Raw genomic sequence first — 14,067 nt, 5'->3', positions numbered from 1 at the left:
AGGACCATGGCATTTGCTTCTCTAAATAGTAACCTTTAGTTTAATACGTCCATATTGTGTCCTCTGGTTGTATACCAACTCAAGTACAGTGAACTTCCATACTGGGCACAGACAGTGGTTTAACTTACCCCAAGTTCTATATCTTCTGAATGGAGCTTTGCTTGAATTGCTGCAAATCCACCTAATTCTCCAAACTAAGAAGAAAAAGAGTAAACGTTAATTTAAAAATTCTATATATTAATAATTTAAGCAAGGAAGCGAGGCTAACATTCTACTTTATCACGGTGCTCTGTACTACTGGTCTTGGGAGAAACCCTTAGAGGTAATCCTAATGTTTCTGAGGCATACTGCAAGAGATGTACTAAGTTCAAAAGTTGATGCTCACCTGCATATATTATACACACAAAAACAGGAAGGAATTATGAAATCTGTCTCCTTAAGAATTGCTTTTTATTATTCTCTGTAGCTGCCATTTGTTTAAAATACCGAACTCTGGGATATCTCATTAGAAAATGGAAAATATACTACATGATGATATTAATGAAAGTTGTATACCTTGTTTACCAAATCCACAACCCATCCATGAGGCTCCTATGAGAAAACAAAAAACAAAACTGAGATGGCAATATAAAAGCTTCCCCACTGACCCTTACGTTTCTTTTAACCTACACGAAAAGTCAGAAAAATAATTATGAAAATTTGAAAACCATTTTGAAAGTTCTTTTTCCAAATGTTTCCTATTGAGTCTTTGACATTACTGTATATAATTTTGGGACTCTATATTTTAATGAAATTGCCACAATGTAGAGCATGTATGCATTTTGGGGTAGTTGACATCAGTTGTTTAAGTTTTCCAAGGAACAGAATAACTTGAGTTAAATTCTCTAAGACATATTTTAGAAACCAAAAATTATTAACCTAAAAAGTAGTAAAGCAGGAATCAAGAGACGAAGGTTTTAGTTGCAGCTAGGTCACTATTTGATGCGCTTCAGTGAGCTCTTTATTTTCACTCCCTTTTCTTCCTTGCTTACCTTTTCAGCATTCACTATTCTAGGGGCTGGACATGGAACAGTGACTAAGAAGAGACAAGCTACCTGCTGTCATGGAGCTCATACTCCATCAGGGCCAACAAAACCAAGGGAATCACCACATACATAAGATAATTCAAACTGTGCTAAGTTCCACAAAAGAAAAGAAAAACAGCTAGGTGCGGTGGCTCACGCCTGTAATCCCAGCACTTTGGGAGGTACAGGCGAGAGGATTACCTGAGTTCAGGGGTTTGAGACCAGCCTGAGCAACATGACAAGACCTCGTCTCTACAACAAACCAAAAAATTCAGCCGGGCATGGTGGCACGGGCCTATGGTTCCAGCTACTTGGAAGGCTGAGGCTAAAGGATAGCCTGATTCCAGCAGATGGAGACTGCGGTGGCCGTGAGGTCGGGGCAAGTTGCCCATGCTGGTCTTGAACCTGTGGGCTCAGGCAATCCTCACACTTCCACCTCCCAAAGTGCTGGATTTACAGGCATGAGCCACCACACCTGGCTTGTTTTGTGTTTTAAGGAGATCACTCCTACAGTTATGTGGAGAATAGACCAGAATGGATAAATGGGAAAGTAAGAAGCAGTCAGACACAACCGGTCAGAAAACGAGTGCAGTGACTACAGGACAGGCTGAGTGTGGAGTAGGATGGCAGCAGGAGACAGCTGAGAAGTCAACTGCAGACACCTGGGATTAAATCAAAGGACTTGTTTATGGCTGGGATATGGAGGAAAAACAAGCGAATAACTTGCGGCTAACTCCTATGCTTCTGCTGGAGCATCTAGGTAGATGGTGATGCTGTTTATTGAAAAGGAGAAGAATGCGAGTCGGGAAAGCAAAATGAAATTACACTTTAGGCACTCTAAGCTTGAGAACTCTGTATGGTAAACAAGAGGAGACAGTCGACTCTTCAAGTCTAGCGGACTTTGGGCCACAGAGGTATAAATTGGAGGGACATCAGAATAAAGATGACATTCAAATCCATGAGAATGTAAGATATTTCTTAGAAAGAAGTACAGTGAATAAAGAGAAGAAGGCCCTGGGGATCATAACTGGGTAGAGGGGAAGGAGTCAACAGAGGAAACATGGCTTGGGGTGGGCAGAAACACAAGGCGCCGTAGTGTCCTGAAAGCCAAGGAAGAAGCAGCTCCAAGCGGGGAGCAACTGTGACCAATGCTGTCAATGGGGTCAAGAGACCTTTCTTCCAATCTGGAAACAGGGTGCTGATGTCTTACCGAGAGTGATTTTGGTGGATGGTGGGAAAAGAGGGCAAATAGAATGCCCTGAAGAATTAGGGAGGACTTTAGTCTCGTTACCTTAGACAGCTCTCCAGTCGGAAATAACTAACACTGGATGAACACAGTCAAAGACAATCTTGCAAAACATACAGCTGAGCTGACAACAAAGAGCTCAATAGGTTAAAACAGAGAGAAATCAAGAATCCGGTGAAGCAGACAGACTCTGAAACCAGCTTTCACCCTCAGGCGTGAAGAGCCCAGGAACCCTGGAGCTTTCATTTGCAGGAGAAAAAAGACAAATCCCAGGTCGGGCAGGGAGACTGTCATAGAAAGCTGGACCCCAAAGAGCTACATTCTCAATTTACTGTGGTGGCTCACACCTGTAATCCCAGCACTTTGGGAGGCAGAGGCGAGGGGATTGTCTGAGAAAAATGGCAAGTCCTCATCTCTATAATAAATTGTTAAAAATTAGCAGGGTGTGGTGACAAGCGCCTGTAGTTTTCAGCTACTTGGAAAGCTGAGACGGAAGGATCACCTGAGCCCAGCAGGTCAAGGCTACTACGGTGCCTGTAAGCATGCCACTGCACTCCAGCCTGGACAACAGAGTGAGATTCCAATTTTAAAAAAAACTTAGGTGAGTGTAGTGACAAGTGCCTATAATCCCACCTACTCAGGAGGCTGAGATGGGAGAATCATTTAAGCCCAGGAGTTAGAGGCTGCAATGAGTTATGATTGTGCAATTGTACTCCAGTCTGGGTGACAGAGTGAGACCCTATCTCTTAAAAAAAAAAAAAAGCCCGAGATTAAATGAAATGCTAAGAAACACGAGTTAACAGAAAAACAAACAAATTGTATAACTATATTTCAATACACCTACATACAAACACAAAACAAGTGATTAAAAAAGGAAGCAGAACTGGTATACCTAATCCTGAAATGTACCCCACATCTTTAAAATTAAAAAATAGAAAAGGAGCCGGGCTCGGTGGCTCAGCCTGTAATCCCACGCCTTTGGGAGGCTGAGGTGAGTGGATTGCCTGAGCCTGCGGGTTCGAGACACGCCTGGGCAGCAAGACCTCATCTCTGCAATTGAAAAAAAAAAAAAAAAAAATCAGCTGGGCATGGTAGCGCATGCCTGTAGTTCTGGCTACATGGAAGGCTAAGGCGGAAGGATCGCCGGAGTCCAGTAGATTGAGGCTGTGGTGGTCGGGAGTGGCCACTGCACTCCAGTCTGGGCGACAGAGTGAGACTCCAACTCAAAAAAAAAAAAAAAAACACAAAAAAAACTAGAAAAGGAAGCAGAATCAGGCCTGTAGATATCAAAGAATGTAAAGTAAGCATTAAATAATCTAGGGATTAAAAATATGAGTCATGAACCATGAGACAATAAAAAATGACTAAAGAGTTCAAAAAACAGAACTTATATAAATGAAAATTCAGTAACCAAAATTAAAGACTTAAATGAACAGGTTAAACAGCAGATTAGAGTCAAATAGACAAAAAAAAATTCAGTGAACTGTACTATAGGTCTGGAAAAGAGTTATCCCAAATGCAGGTACCATAAGGAGACAAAAAGGTGTAAAATATGAAAGGGGGTTAAGGGCCATGGAATCTAACATGTATCCAATCAAAGTTCCAGAAGAAGAGAGACTAACAGGGAAGAGGAATTATTTAAAAATATAATGACTGGGAAATTTTCAAAATGGATGCAAGACACTAATCCTAAGATTCCTAAGCCCAATGAATCCGAAGCAAAATAAAATAAAATAAAAAGAATACCTCAATCACATGAGAGTCAAACTGACAAGCATCAGAAAGAAAGCTCTCAAAATACAGCCGTGGAGGAAAGACAGACTTCTAATACAGAAACAACAAGTGAGACCAGGCCAGGCGCAGTGGCTCACGTCTATAATCCCAGTACTTTGGCACTTTGAGAGGCCGAGGGGAGAGGACAGCTTGAGCCCAAGGGTGCGAGACCAGCCTGGGCAACTTGGCGAGACGTCATCTCTACTATAAATAAAAAAATTAGCTGGGCATCATTCCAGCTGCTTGGAAGGCTGAGGCAGAAGGATCACCTGAGACCAGCAAGTAGAGGCTGCAGTGGTCATGAGCGTGCCACTGCACTCTAGCCTGGGTGACAGAGTGAGACTCCAACTAAAAAAAAAAAAAAACCCCAAAACCAAACAAAAAAACAGTGAGACCAATAGCCAGCTTCTCAACAATAATCAAACCAGAAGACAGTGAAACTATATCTTTAACAATCTAACAAAAAACAGATACCAATCTAGAATTTAAAACCCAGTACTTCAGGGAATGGGAAATAAAGCTAAGTTCAAGCCACCAAAAACCAGACTTACCAACTAATGGAACCTTACTAAAAACACTTTGCAGCATGTGCTATTTACTTTATGGGGCAAAAACAAGATAGGGGAAGACTAAGACTATGCACGATAAAGAGATAATAAATCAGGGGAGTGACACGTGAAATACTCCAAAGTCTTTATAATTATTCAGAGGAGGATAAAGCTACTGATGAAATGTAGACTTTGTTTAGTTAACAAGTTAAAAGTTAGGGTAACCACTAAAAGAATAACTGGGAGAGAGGACATAAAATCTGCAAAAGGTATGGTTGTGAAGGAGAAAGGAAAGTGGTATTCCAGGCTGAATATTTAAAGATGGGAGACACCAGAACATGCTGCCTACAAAAGTAATAATCCAGTAGTGAGAAAAAGATGAAGGCTATCAAAGAAAAAACAGAAAACCTGAGGAGTAATATGCTAGAGAAGGCAGGAGAGGGAGGAGACCTAGAGCCTTCGTAGGAGAAAGAATTCCTTCATGGTAATTAGGGGAAATACAAAGACAGCATTTCTGGGCCGTAGTGGTTGCATATGTAACTGGAGGGAAGAGAATGGACATCTGGCAGGTACTTACTATAGCAAACCCCCATGTTCAGAGTTTTTATGTATGTTTGTCATTTCATCCTCACAACACCTCCCAAGAGAAGATTTTAGCATTTTGGTTGGCAGGACTGCATATGGTTAAAGAATGCAGACTCTGGAGCTGGCCTGCCTGGGTTCTTTCTGTAACTAGGTATGTGGACATGGACAAGTACTTCACTTCTGACTGGTGCTCAGTTTCTCATCTATGAAACAGGGGTAAGAATAGGGCCTAACTCAAAAGGGGGCTGTGGGGATGAAATCCCAAAGCACGCACTAACTGCCCTTCCTACTCAGCTCTCACACCTCTCTGGAGTATTACCCGAACGGTAGCAATAGCCACCCCCTCTCCTCTCTATGCAGTCAATATTATTATAATTGTATCTACTATTTATCATGCTGTAATTCTTTGTTTTCAAATTTTCTCCACTATACTATTATATAAGTTAGGAACCACATCTTATTACTCTTTATACTAAAGACAAGGACTGTTTATATTTATATCTCCAAAACCTAGAATAATGCCAGACACATAGTAAATGTTAAATAAATGATTGCTGCTCTCTGCTTCTACTAAAACAATGAACAAGATTTTCATAGATTAAACTTGATTTCTTTCAGCTGTTTCTCAAAAGCCAAACACTGAACGCAAGGATTGTTTAGATGATGTATTCCTTGTAGGTATAGTGTTATTAGCAGAGTATGGATTTTTCAATACAAAATAAAGATATTGGTTTTGGGGCCTGAAAAAGCAAAAATTTTAATACTTATGAAGTTTAAAAAAAAATTACATATGAGACTAACTGCTACCTTATTTTTTCTAGGTACAATTAGCCATTGCAAATCACTTCAAATGTTCTAGTCTCTCTTATACCTCTAAGAAACTATGCCACTAACTAAACTGGGGTCCTGATAATCTAACACACAGAGGACGCTAAAGTTATTTCTCATTTCTCTAAATACCATTTCAAATGTACAAAATTCTTCATATTAGTTAACTATGAAAAAATATGCAATATCTGAAAAAAATTTGTGGCAATTCTATATGGAATATTCATTTTCACAGATTGTTTTAGTCCTTCCATGTAAGTTGTCATTTTTATAGCACACACAAAAATCTTCTTTTTCAATATATTTCTCTATAAAAAGATGAAACAAAACTATGTTTACCTTTTGGAAAGTAGATACAGGTGAAACAGCAAACATATTTCCCTCTCCAAATACTTCTGCCCAATTCCTCTGAGACACTTTCATTCTGTTTTTAAAATGGTATTCATTATCAGGATTAAAAGCCTGGATTCAAAGAGAACAGAAAAACATTATCTATTTCTATAGCAACACATATTAGCATTAGAAAAGAAGATAAAAATATAGCCTTGGACTCCTTTATTAATGGTATCTTTCAAGAATACCAACAAAGCATATGCCTTAGTTCAGAGGAGCAAAGAACTAATGTGGTGATCTCCTGTCCTGTTGGGTCTTCATCGGAAGGGAGGGGGAGGGGCAGAAGGATGAGAGGTCTAACTCAAGGAAAGGTGATGCTAATGCTCCCGACTTGCCAGGGCTGCCACCAGCAGAGATAAGCAAAGAGGCAGCAAAGACAGAAGTCAGGAGAGGAAAACATGACAGTCACGTTTTCATGCAGCTACTGTTACTTATTTAAGATCAGGCGCGGTGGCTCATGCCTCTAATCCCAGCACTTTGGAGAGCCAAGCAAGAGGACTGCTTGATCCCAGGAGTTCCAAACTAGCCTGGGCAACATAGCGAGACCTTGTCTCTACAAAAAAATCAAAAAATTACCTGGGCATGGGGATGTGCACCTATAGTCTCAGCTACTTGAGAGGCTGAGGCTGGACAATCACCTGAGTCCAGAATGTCAAGGCTGTAGTAAGCCAGATCATGTCACTGCACTGGGTGATACAGTGAGACTCGTACTCCAAAAGAAAAAGCACTTAAGATGCAAACAATCAGGGAGAGATAAGAGAAATGCATTCAATCATTCTACAAGCTGAAAAATCTATTAAAATTAGAAAGGTACTTCTTTCAAACAAGAAAACACAGGATGGTTGCTTTGTTTTAAAAAGAAAAACCAAGAACTTAACAGTGAAGACAATATCATTAATGATAAAATCATTATCACTCATTATTAATTACAAGTCAGAGAACAGCAAGTATTTTAAACAAAATTAAAACTTTGACAAAGTACTTCATTTTAGAGATACTATACCATTGTAAGCACACCCAGAAGACCAATGGGAATTGGATCTTGTTTTATTCTCTCTGCAACCAGTTCTATTAAGAGCATCAACATGTTGTAGATTCCTTCGTGAATTTCAGTACCCCACTTGTGAACAGCACTTGATGTCAGGAGCTACAAAAACATAAAGGGCATTCTAGAGTCTAAACTGAAAGAAGAAAATAAATCTACAGTTTATCAGGTCAGTCTCAAATGGGCAAGAGATTATGACCAAAATACTTTTTTATGCAGATGACTTGCTTTTAAAAGACCCAAGCTACAGTACATTTATTTATTTCAAAACACAGACTTCTGTTTTTGAATTTTAATTCTCTTACATTAAAGCAGTCTGTTTAAAAGAAAATTTTTCTTTGGTCTACTTTTCACTATTACTTGGGGATGTCAAGTGGTGTGAGGCAAGTAAAAACCTGAGATAAATTCTGATGCTACTGTTTTATAGCTGTGTGGCCTTGAACAAATTTATCTGAGTTCTCAAGGGATCAGTTCACTCATATCTAAAGAGGCAAAATTCCTACCCACTTCAAACAGATGTTACAAGGATCAAAAGATATAAGTTGGCTGAACATAGTGGCTTATGTCTGTAATCCCAGCACTCTGGGAGGCAGAGGTGGGAGGATTGTTTGAGCCCAGGAGTTGGAGACCAGCTTACTTACGCAACACAGCAAGACCTTGTCTCTACAAAAATATTTCTTTTAGTTAAAAAATATATATATAACAAACATGAAGTCATTTTGCAAATGGTAAGGCATATTAACATATCTTGATGGCTGGCTGTCAATTAATCAATATTTCTGGAACCTAAAAAATGTATACTATATTTCATGGATTCTAACATATATATTCTTTTCACATTTTTTAACATCTCAGAAATAGGATGACATTTTTTCACTTTTGACTGGGTGACAGAAGGACTCTCTGAATGTAAAAAAATTTTAGAAATACTGTGCCAATTTATTTTGCTTATATTTTCCTTTTTGGTATGTACAAAAGTAATATAAGCAAATCTAAATTAGCTCTAGAGGGATAAGATATTATAACACTGTTTACTTTGCAGCTATTTTTCTTAAACATAAACATCAAATATAAAAAAAGGTACATCTTATTAACAGGCAACTTCTTGGATTTGTTAAAAAATCTAAACAGAGAAACTGGATTCTCTCTATCCTCAGGCTTCTAGTCTCTGGGGAAGTCTAATTCAGCAACAACTGCCAGGACAGGCAATGAGAAATCAAAGGATTTCACTTAAGTTGGTATAGTGGTTTCATGTTTTTGCAAGATTTCCCTTTAAAGGGAAAATATGTGCAATAAAAATTTCATCTTGGTCACATTATAAAACTTGAAAAGAACAGTCTGAAAGAGCCCAAACTTCTATAGCTGCAAAAAAAAGCCTCAGTTACAGATTTTCTACCAATTAGCCATACTATTTCTTTAAATGAGCAAAAACCATTAAGACTGATTATATATAAACCAATGAGATACTATTTTTTTCCAAGAATTTTCTTGCTTGACAATATAGTCCTCCTATACTGAAAAATTAAGTAATAAAGTAAAACAAGGCAGAGATTAACATTTAAGAAGTTGCATATAATTAACAAATAAAAATGTATGTGGATTAAGCATCACTCCCTCTGGCATCATCTCATTTGTTCATTTTTCACTTTCAAAATGCAATTCCAGTCTGTAATCCCAGCACTCTGGGAGGCCAAGGCTAGTGGATTGCCTAAGCTCACAGGTTTGAGACCAGCCCGGGCAACTTGGCAAGACTTCGTCTCTACAATAAATAAAAAATGAGCTGCGCATGGTAGTGCGCACCTGTAATTCAGGCTACTTGGAAGGTTGAGGTGGAAGGATCACCAGAGCCCAGCAGGTTGATGCTGGGGTGGCCGTGAATGTGCCACTGCACTCCAGCCTGGGCGACAGAGTGAGATTCCACCTGGAAATTGAAAAAAAAAGAAAAGAAAAAAAAAAAGCAATCCTATCTACATTCTAGAAGAGATGGGGAAAGATAGGCAGTAGCTTGTGTGAGGAAGATGGGCACAAAGTTTAAGCATAGTCATGCACTACAGCCAAATGTAAATTATTTTCCCTGCCTGAATATTAGTAAAGAATCCAGGTCTGAGGTGAAGGTGAAGAACATAAAAATGACAACAAAGCTCCTCTCGGGCACCTTATTCACACAACCACTTATTATTCATACCCTTACTTCTAAAAGATTTTGAGGCAGCTTGTGAGGAGAGCCAGGGGGAAAGGTCGGTCATCATACCAGGAAACACAGCTAGGGAAGTAGTACCGATTATATCAAATCCTACTGAGTTTTGGGAAGCCAAGCCTAAAGGCACACAGCATTCTGTAGCTCTTCTGATTTAATAAAAGAAGGTATGTCTAATTGCTGAGAAGGAGAATCTTCCTAATAGCTCTAAACTATAAGAGAATTTAACATTTTTACATTAATAAAACTGAGTAACATACTGCAGGGTACCTTTGTACTAATACTTTTACAGAAAAACAACCAACCAACCATGTGACCATTTATTATACTACTAATAATAGCTGAGGGCATAATAAAAAACAGTTCTCTGAAGCATCTCTGTACGGAGTTAGAGTATAATAGTTCAAATATACAGTGTGATGACAAACTGACTTGATCAGGGCTTTTTGGACTTGGGGGTCGTCAACCTGAAGGGCCTTTCCTTAGACTAATAAATCCTTTTCAATGACTGAATAAATTTGTATTGTCCTTCACTGTAAGTTCAAGCATATATAATAAGGAGACATAATGTCACATTACAAAAATTTTGCTATTTTTAAAAAATTACTATAATTCTCCAAAGAATTCTTAAAAGTGGAAAATTATTTAAGGTACAAATTGGCACATCAATTAATCTAAAATGAAGCTAAATCTTGATTTCATGCAACCTCTGCTGTTCAAATGACAACCAAAAAAGATGTTTCCCTTATTTCAAAGATGAAGCCAATTTATTTCCAAATTTTTAAAGTCTTGAATCAAGAGAGATTCTGGCTACCAAAATGTAGCTGGGAATAACTATTTGCAAACAGTTATTTTACTGTGTTTTAAGAAGATAAATACAAACTTTATCCATCTGTAGTTCTGGTGACTTACTTGCATATGGGACAAAAATAGATGTCAAAATCCAGAAGTTAAGACAGCAAGAGACTCACTCAATTAATTCAACATTTACTGAGCTCTTTCTATGAGCTAGACACTTGCTTATATGCTGGGGAAAACAGTAGTGTCTATGACAGACACAGTCCCTCTACTTGTGAGCATTCAAGACTTGTGCTGAAAAGGGAATCATGTTGAGTCAATGTGCTTTTAAAAACACAATTTCTGGGATGTCTTATTCCCGCTGTTAAGAAAAATTACTTTCTAAGAGAATATAACCAGAAAGGGAGCAAGCATACCTCTCTGGCTCTGACAGAGATGCTGCCATACACATGCCATTTTACCAGTAAGAGTGCCTAATCAAATCAATCTTTCAGTAGTTTAAAATGTCTGCTTCTATCTCAGTGAAACAGAAAGTATAAAGTGGCTCATATTTTGATAAATAAATACTATCTTTCTAATTACCACAATTATTAGTCTACTAATATTATGTAATTTCCTAGTATAATTAAGTCTTAACCTATTTTTTAGCAATTAAATAATAGGAAGTAAAAGTTATCTTCAACCAAGGACATATATAAACAATTAAACATACAAGAAATAAATCTTTCATAAGCTCCAAATTCAGAGCCATGCTTTTTCATATTTGAGGACTCTTCAGTTAAACAAAATTCTTAAACTGGTCCTACACACAAAAAACTAAAACAAGAAGTTTGTCTACCTTCACCCCTACACACACAGACACACATACACACACACAAAATGACATTAGCATATCTTTCTTACCTTTTTAAATGCTTCAGGCATACACCTATCCATAAATCTTTTACAATTCTCATCAGACTCAGAAAGACCTTTGTAAAATAAATGAAAGAATGTAACTTATTCAGAACTTAGGTAGTTTGTAGAAATCATATGTCATTCTAAATTCATACATAATGAAACTATCTACTATAAAAACTTTGATTCTTAAGGGGTTATTAGAAGTTGAATATACTGAGAAAAAATCACAGCATTATATTGAATAAATATTAATTAGAACTGAAATGGCTGAACTTATGTTTCCATGTCAGAATAATTATTCAGTGATCTGATTAAACAACTAATAAAACACCAAAAGCAATTACTTACTAAGCCATTACTGTTTTCCTAAACAGCTCTATAAAAACACAAATATTTTCAATAAATGCCAAAATCGTTGTTCTTCCCTGAAGCAAATTAACTGTGTAATAAGATACACAGAATTGTGTCTGTGACAATTCACACAGTAAGTGATAAACACCTGTTAAGTGAGTGAATGAATCTACTGTAAAATCATCCTTTGGAAGAAATGCACTTCTTTTTTAAACTCAATAATGGATTTTGCTTATCACTGGGAATACTAAATACATTTTCTATTTTGCAGACCTACTGCCTAGCATAGTATTTAGATCCCAACAGGTGCTCAATAAATGCTGTTATTGAGAAACTAGTCAGAAATGCAACATAAAAGCCTTTGGGGAGTAAATCTAACCCTAGTCAAAATATTTCTTTTTGATGTGTCTCATATTTAACCATGGTAGTAGACTATGCATACTCTGAATAAGAAAAACACTCTGTAAGACAGTAGTCTTATTCATGGTATTCCTGAGTTCAATATGAAAAACAAATTATTTTCTCTCTTAGAGTATAGATGTTTTCTTATTGACATCCATTCTTCCAACCTAGTAATACTTTATTACTCTATTAGCTTCATACTTGTAAAGCACTTAAAACTGTACCAGGCACTTAATAAGCACACCAAGTTTATTAAATATTACTTTCTTCTCTTAAAAAAAAAAGCTGCTGAATTAAGTCTTTATTTAAAGTGCTCCAAACTTCTGTAGAAAGTTAATTTTAATTTCCATAAAGCTTTTCAATTATATTTTAAATAATATACTCTACTGAAGCTAGAAGAAAAAAGTAGATTTAGTTGAAAGCTTTTGTTCCACAGGGGATAAACTAAGACAACAAATTACCTGCCCAACATCGCATGGCCAAGCAATGACAACAGCTAAGGTTAAACTCAGGCTTCCTATTGTATTCTGAGGCCTGAGACTTACCAAGTCTTGCTAGGTACGTAGAAGCCAACAGGCATTTGCCTAATGATTCTTCTCGCTTGTAAGGGATAGACCAATGATCAGTCAAAACACGGCTTTCCAGTTCATATAAATTTGTTGTAGGGAATTCAATTCCTTCCCCTGAGCAGTTTCCATTTTCATCATTCTTCTGACAAAAAAGAATTAAGATAAAAAGCAAATAAACTAATTAGTGACTACTCTAAAAATTTAGTATTTAACACAGAGCAGATGCTTACATAGCTATTAACACGATAATGCAGACTCCACCTTTGTCACAATCACATCCTTCACCAACAATATATCAAATATGCCTAACTTTTGTCATTCTGGCATCCCTACTCACACTCTCAGGTGACCTCATGCTTTTCTTCAAAAATGAACTCTCCATTTCTCATGATAGAATATCAAACCTACCGTTATCAACAGCCATCCTGCCCTCACTTCTCTTTTCTCACTGAGGCAACAAATCTCTTCAAAGAAGTATGTCTATATTTGTCATCTCCATCTCTGCACCACTGACTCACTCCTGATAATACCCAAATCTGGGTTCCAGAGTCTCTGCTTCCCCAAAGTGACTATTACTGAGGTCACCATTGAACTTGATATCATGAAGTCCAATGACCATGTTTCAGCCCTTACCTCACTTCTCAGGAGTATCTGACTTCTCGGGAGTACTCTCCCTGATCCTGAAAAGCCAGATTCTCTTCCCTACCGCCTAGAATATCACACTCCCTGTTCTCCTCCCATGGGTCTGACTGTTGCTAGTCTGTCTCCTCTTCTGGAACACTTTCCTCTTCCTAGTCAGCAAATATTTGAGCTCCTCAAACTTCAGTGCCAGGCCCTCTTTTCTTTTTGTTGCATTCTACCTACCTGGGTGCCTCATCTACACTCCAAATCTTGGTTACCTCCTATCTGTGACTCATAAATCTCTATCTACAGCTTGGACCTCTTCTCTGAGCTTCAGATACACAACTGTTTCCTTGACATCTTCTCTAATTCAATATGTGCCCCAAACCAAATTCTTGATCATTTCCCCTCAATCCTGGTTTGCTTCTTGTGTTCTCCATCCCAGTGAATGGTACCAGATTCACCTACTAATAATAGTCAGAAATCAGGAAAGCATTCATAACACATTGTTCTCCATCTCTATCCCCAAGACCTGGTGATCAGATTTCCTAAATGTCCCTCAAATTCCTCTTCTTCTTCCTATACCCACAACCACCTCCTAGCTCAAACTGCCATAGACAATGCCTGGATTATTTCGCTAGCTTTCCTAAATGGTCTCCTACCTCATACACATATCTGCTCTCTACACTGATCTTTATAAAGCACAAATCTGGTGTTAACCTTAAAACGCCTTCATGGCTTCCCTTC

General features: G+C 37.9%; 1 protein-coding gene across 1 annotated transcript in view; it reads right to left on the bottom strand.

The window, feature by feature from the left end:
* Window positions 1-12,809, bottom strand: part of USP24 (ubiquitin specific peptidase 24) — a 116,347-nt gene extending 103,538 nt beyond the window's left edge. Inside the window, exons 1-6 of the mRNA XM_021716013.1 lie at window positions 12,676-12,809; window positions 11,381-11,448; window positions 7,441-7,584; window positions 6,384-6,506; window positions 556-591; window positions 129-194 (exon numbers count right to left, since the gene is read on the bottom strand). Coding sequence (XP_021571688.1) covers window positions 129-194; window positions 556-591; window positions 6,384-6,506; window positions 7,441-7,584; window positions 11,381-11,413 — 402 coding nt within the window. The 5' untranslated portion in view covers window positions 11,414-11,448; window positions 12,676-12,809. The remainder of the gene's footprint in view (window positions 1-128; window positions 195-555; window positions 592-6,383; window positions 6,507-7,440; window positions 7,585-11,380; window positions 11,449-12,675) is intronic.
* Window positions 12,810-14,067: the final 1,258 nt, after the last annotated feature.

The sequence above is a fragment of the Carlito syrichta genome, unplaced genomic scaffold (assembly GCF_000164805.1).
Source record: "Carlito syrichta isolate Samal-C Ts95f unplaced genomic scaffold, Tarsius_syrichta-2.0.1 Scaffold103356, whole genome shotgun sequence".
NCBI classification, from domain to species: domain Eukaryota; kingdom Metazoa; phylum Chordata; class Mammalia; order Primates; family Tarsiidae; genus Carlito; species Carlito syrichta.
Note: the sequence above shows the minus strand (reverse complement) of the source record. Positions and strands in the feature narration are given on the sequence as shown.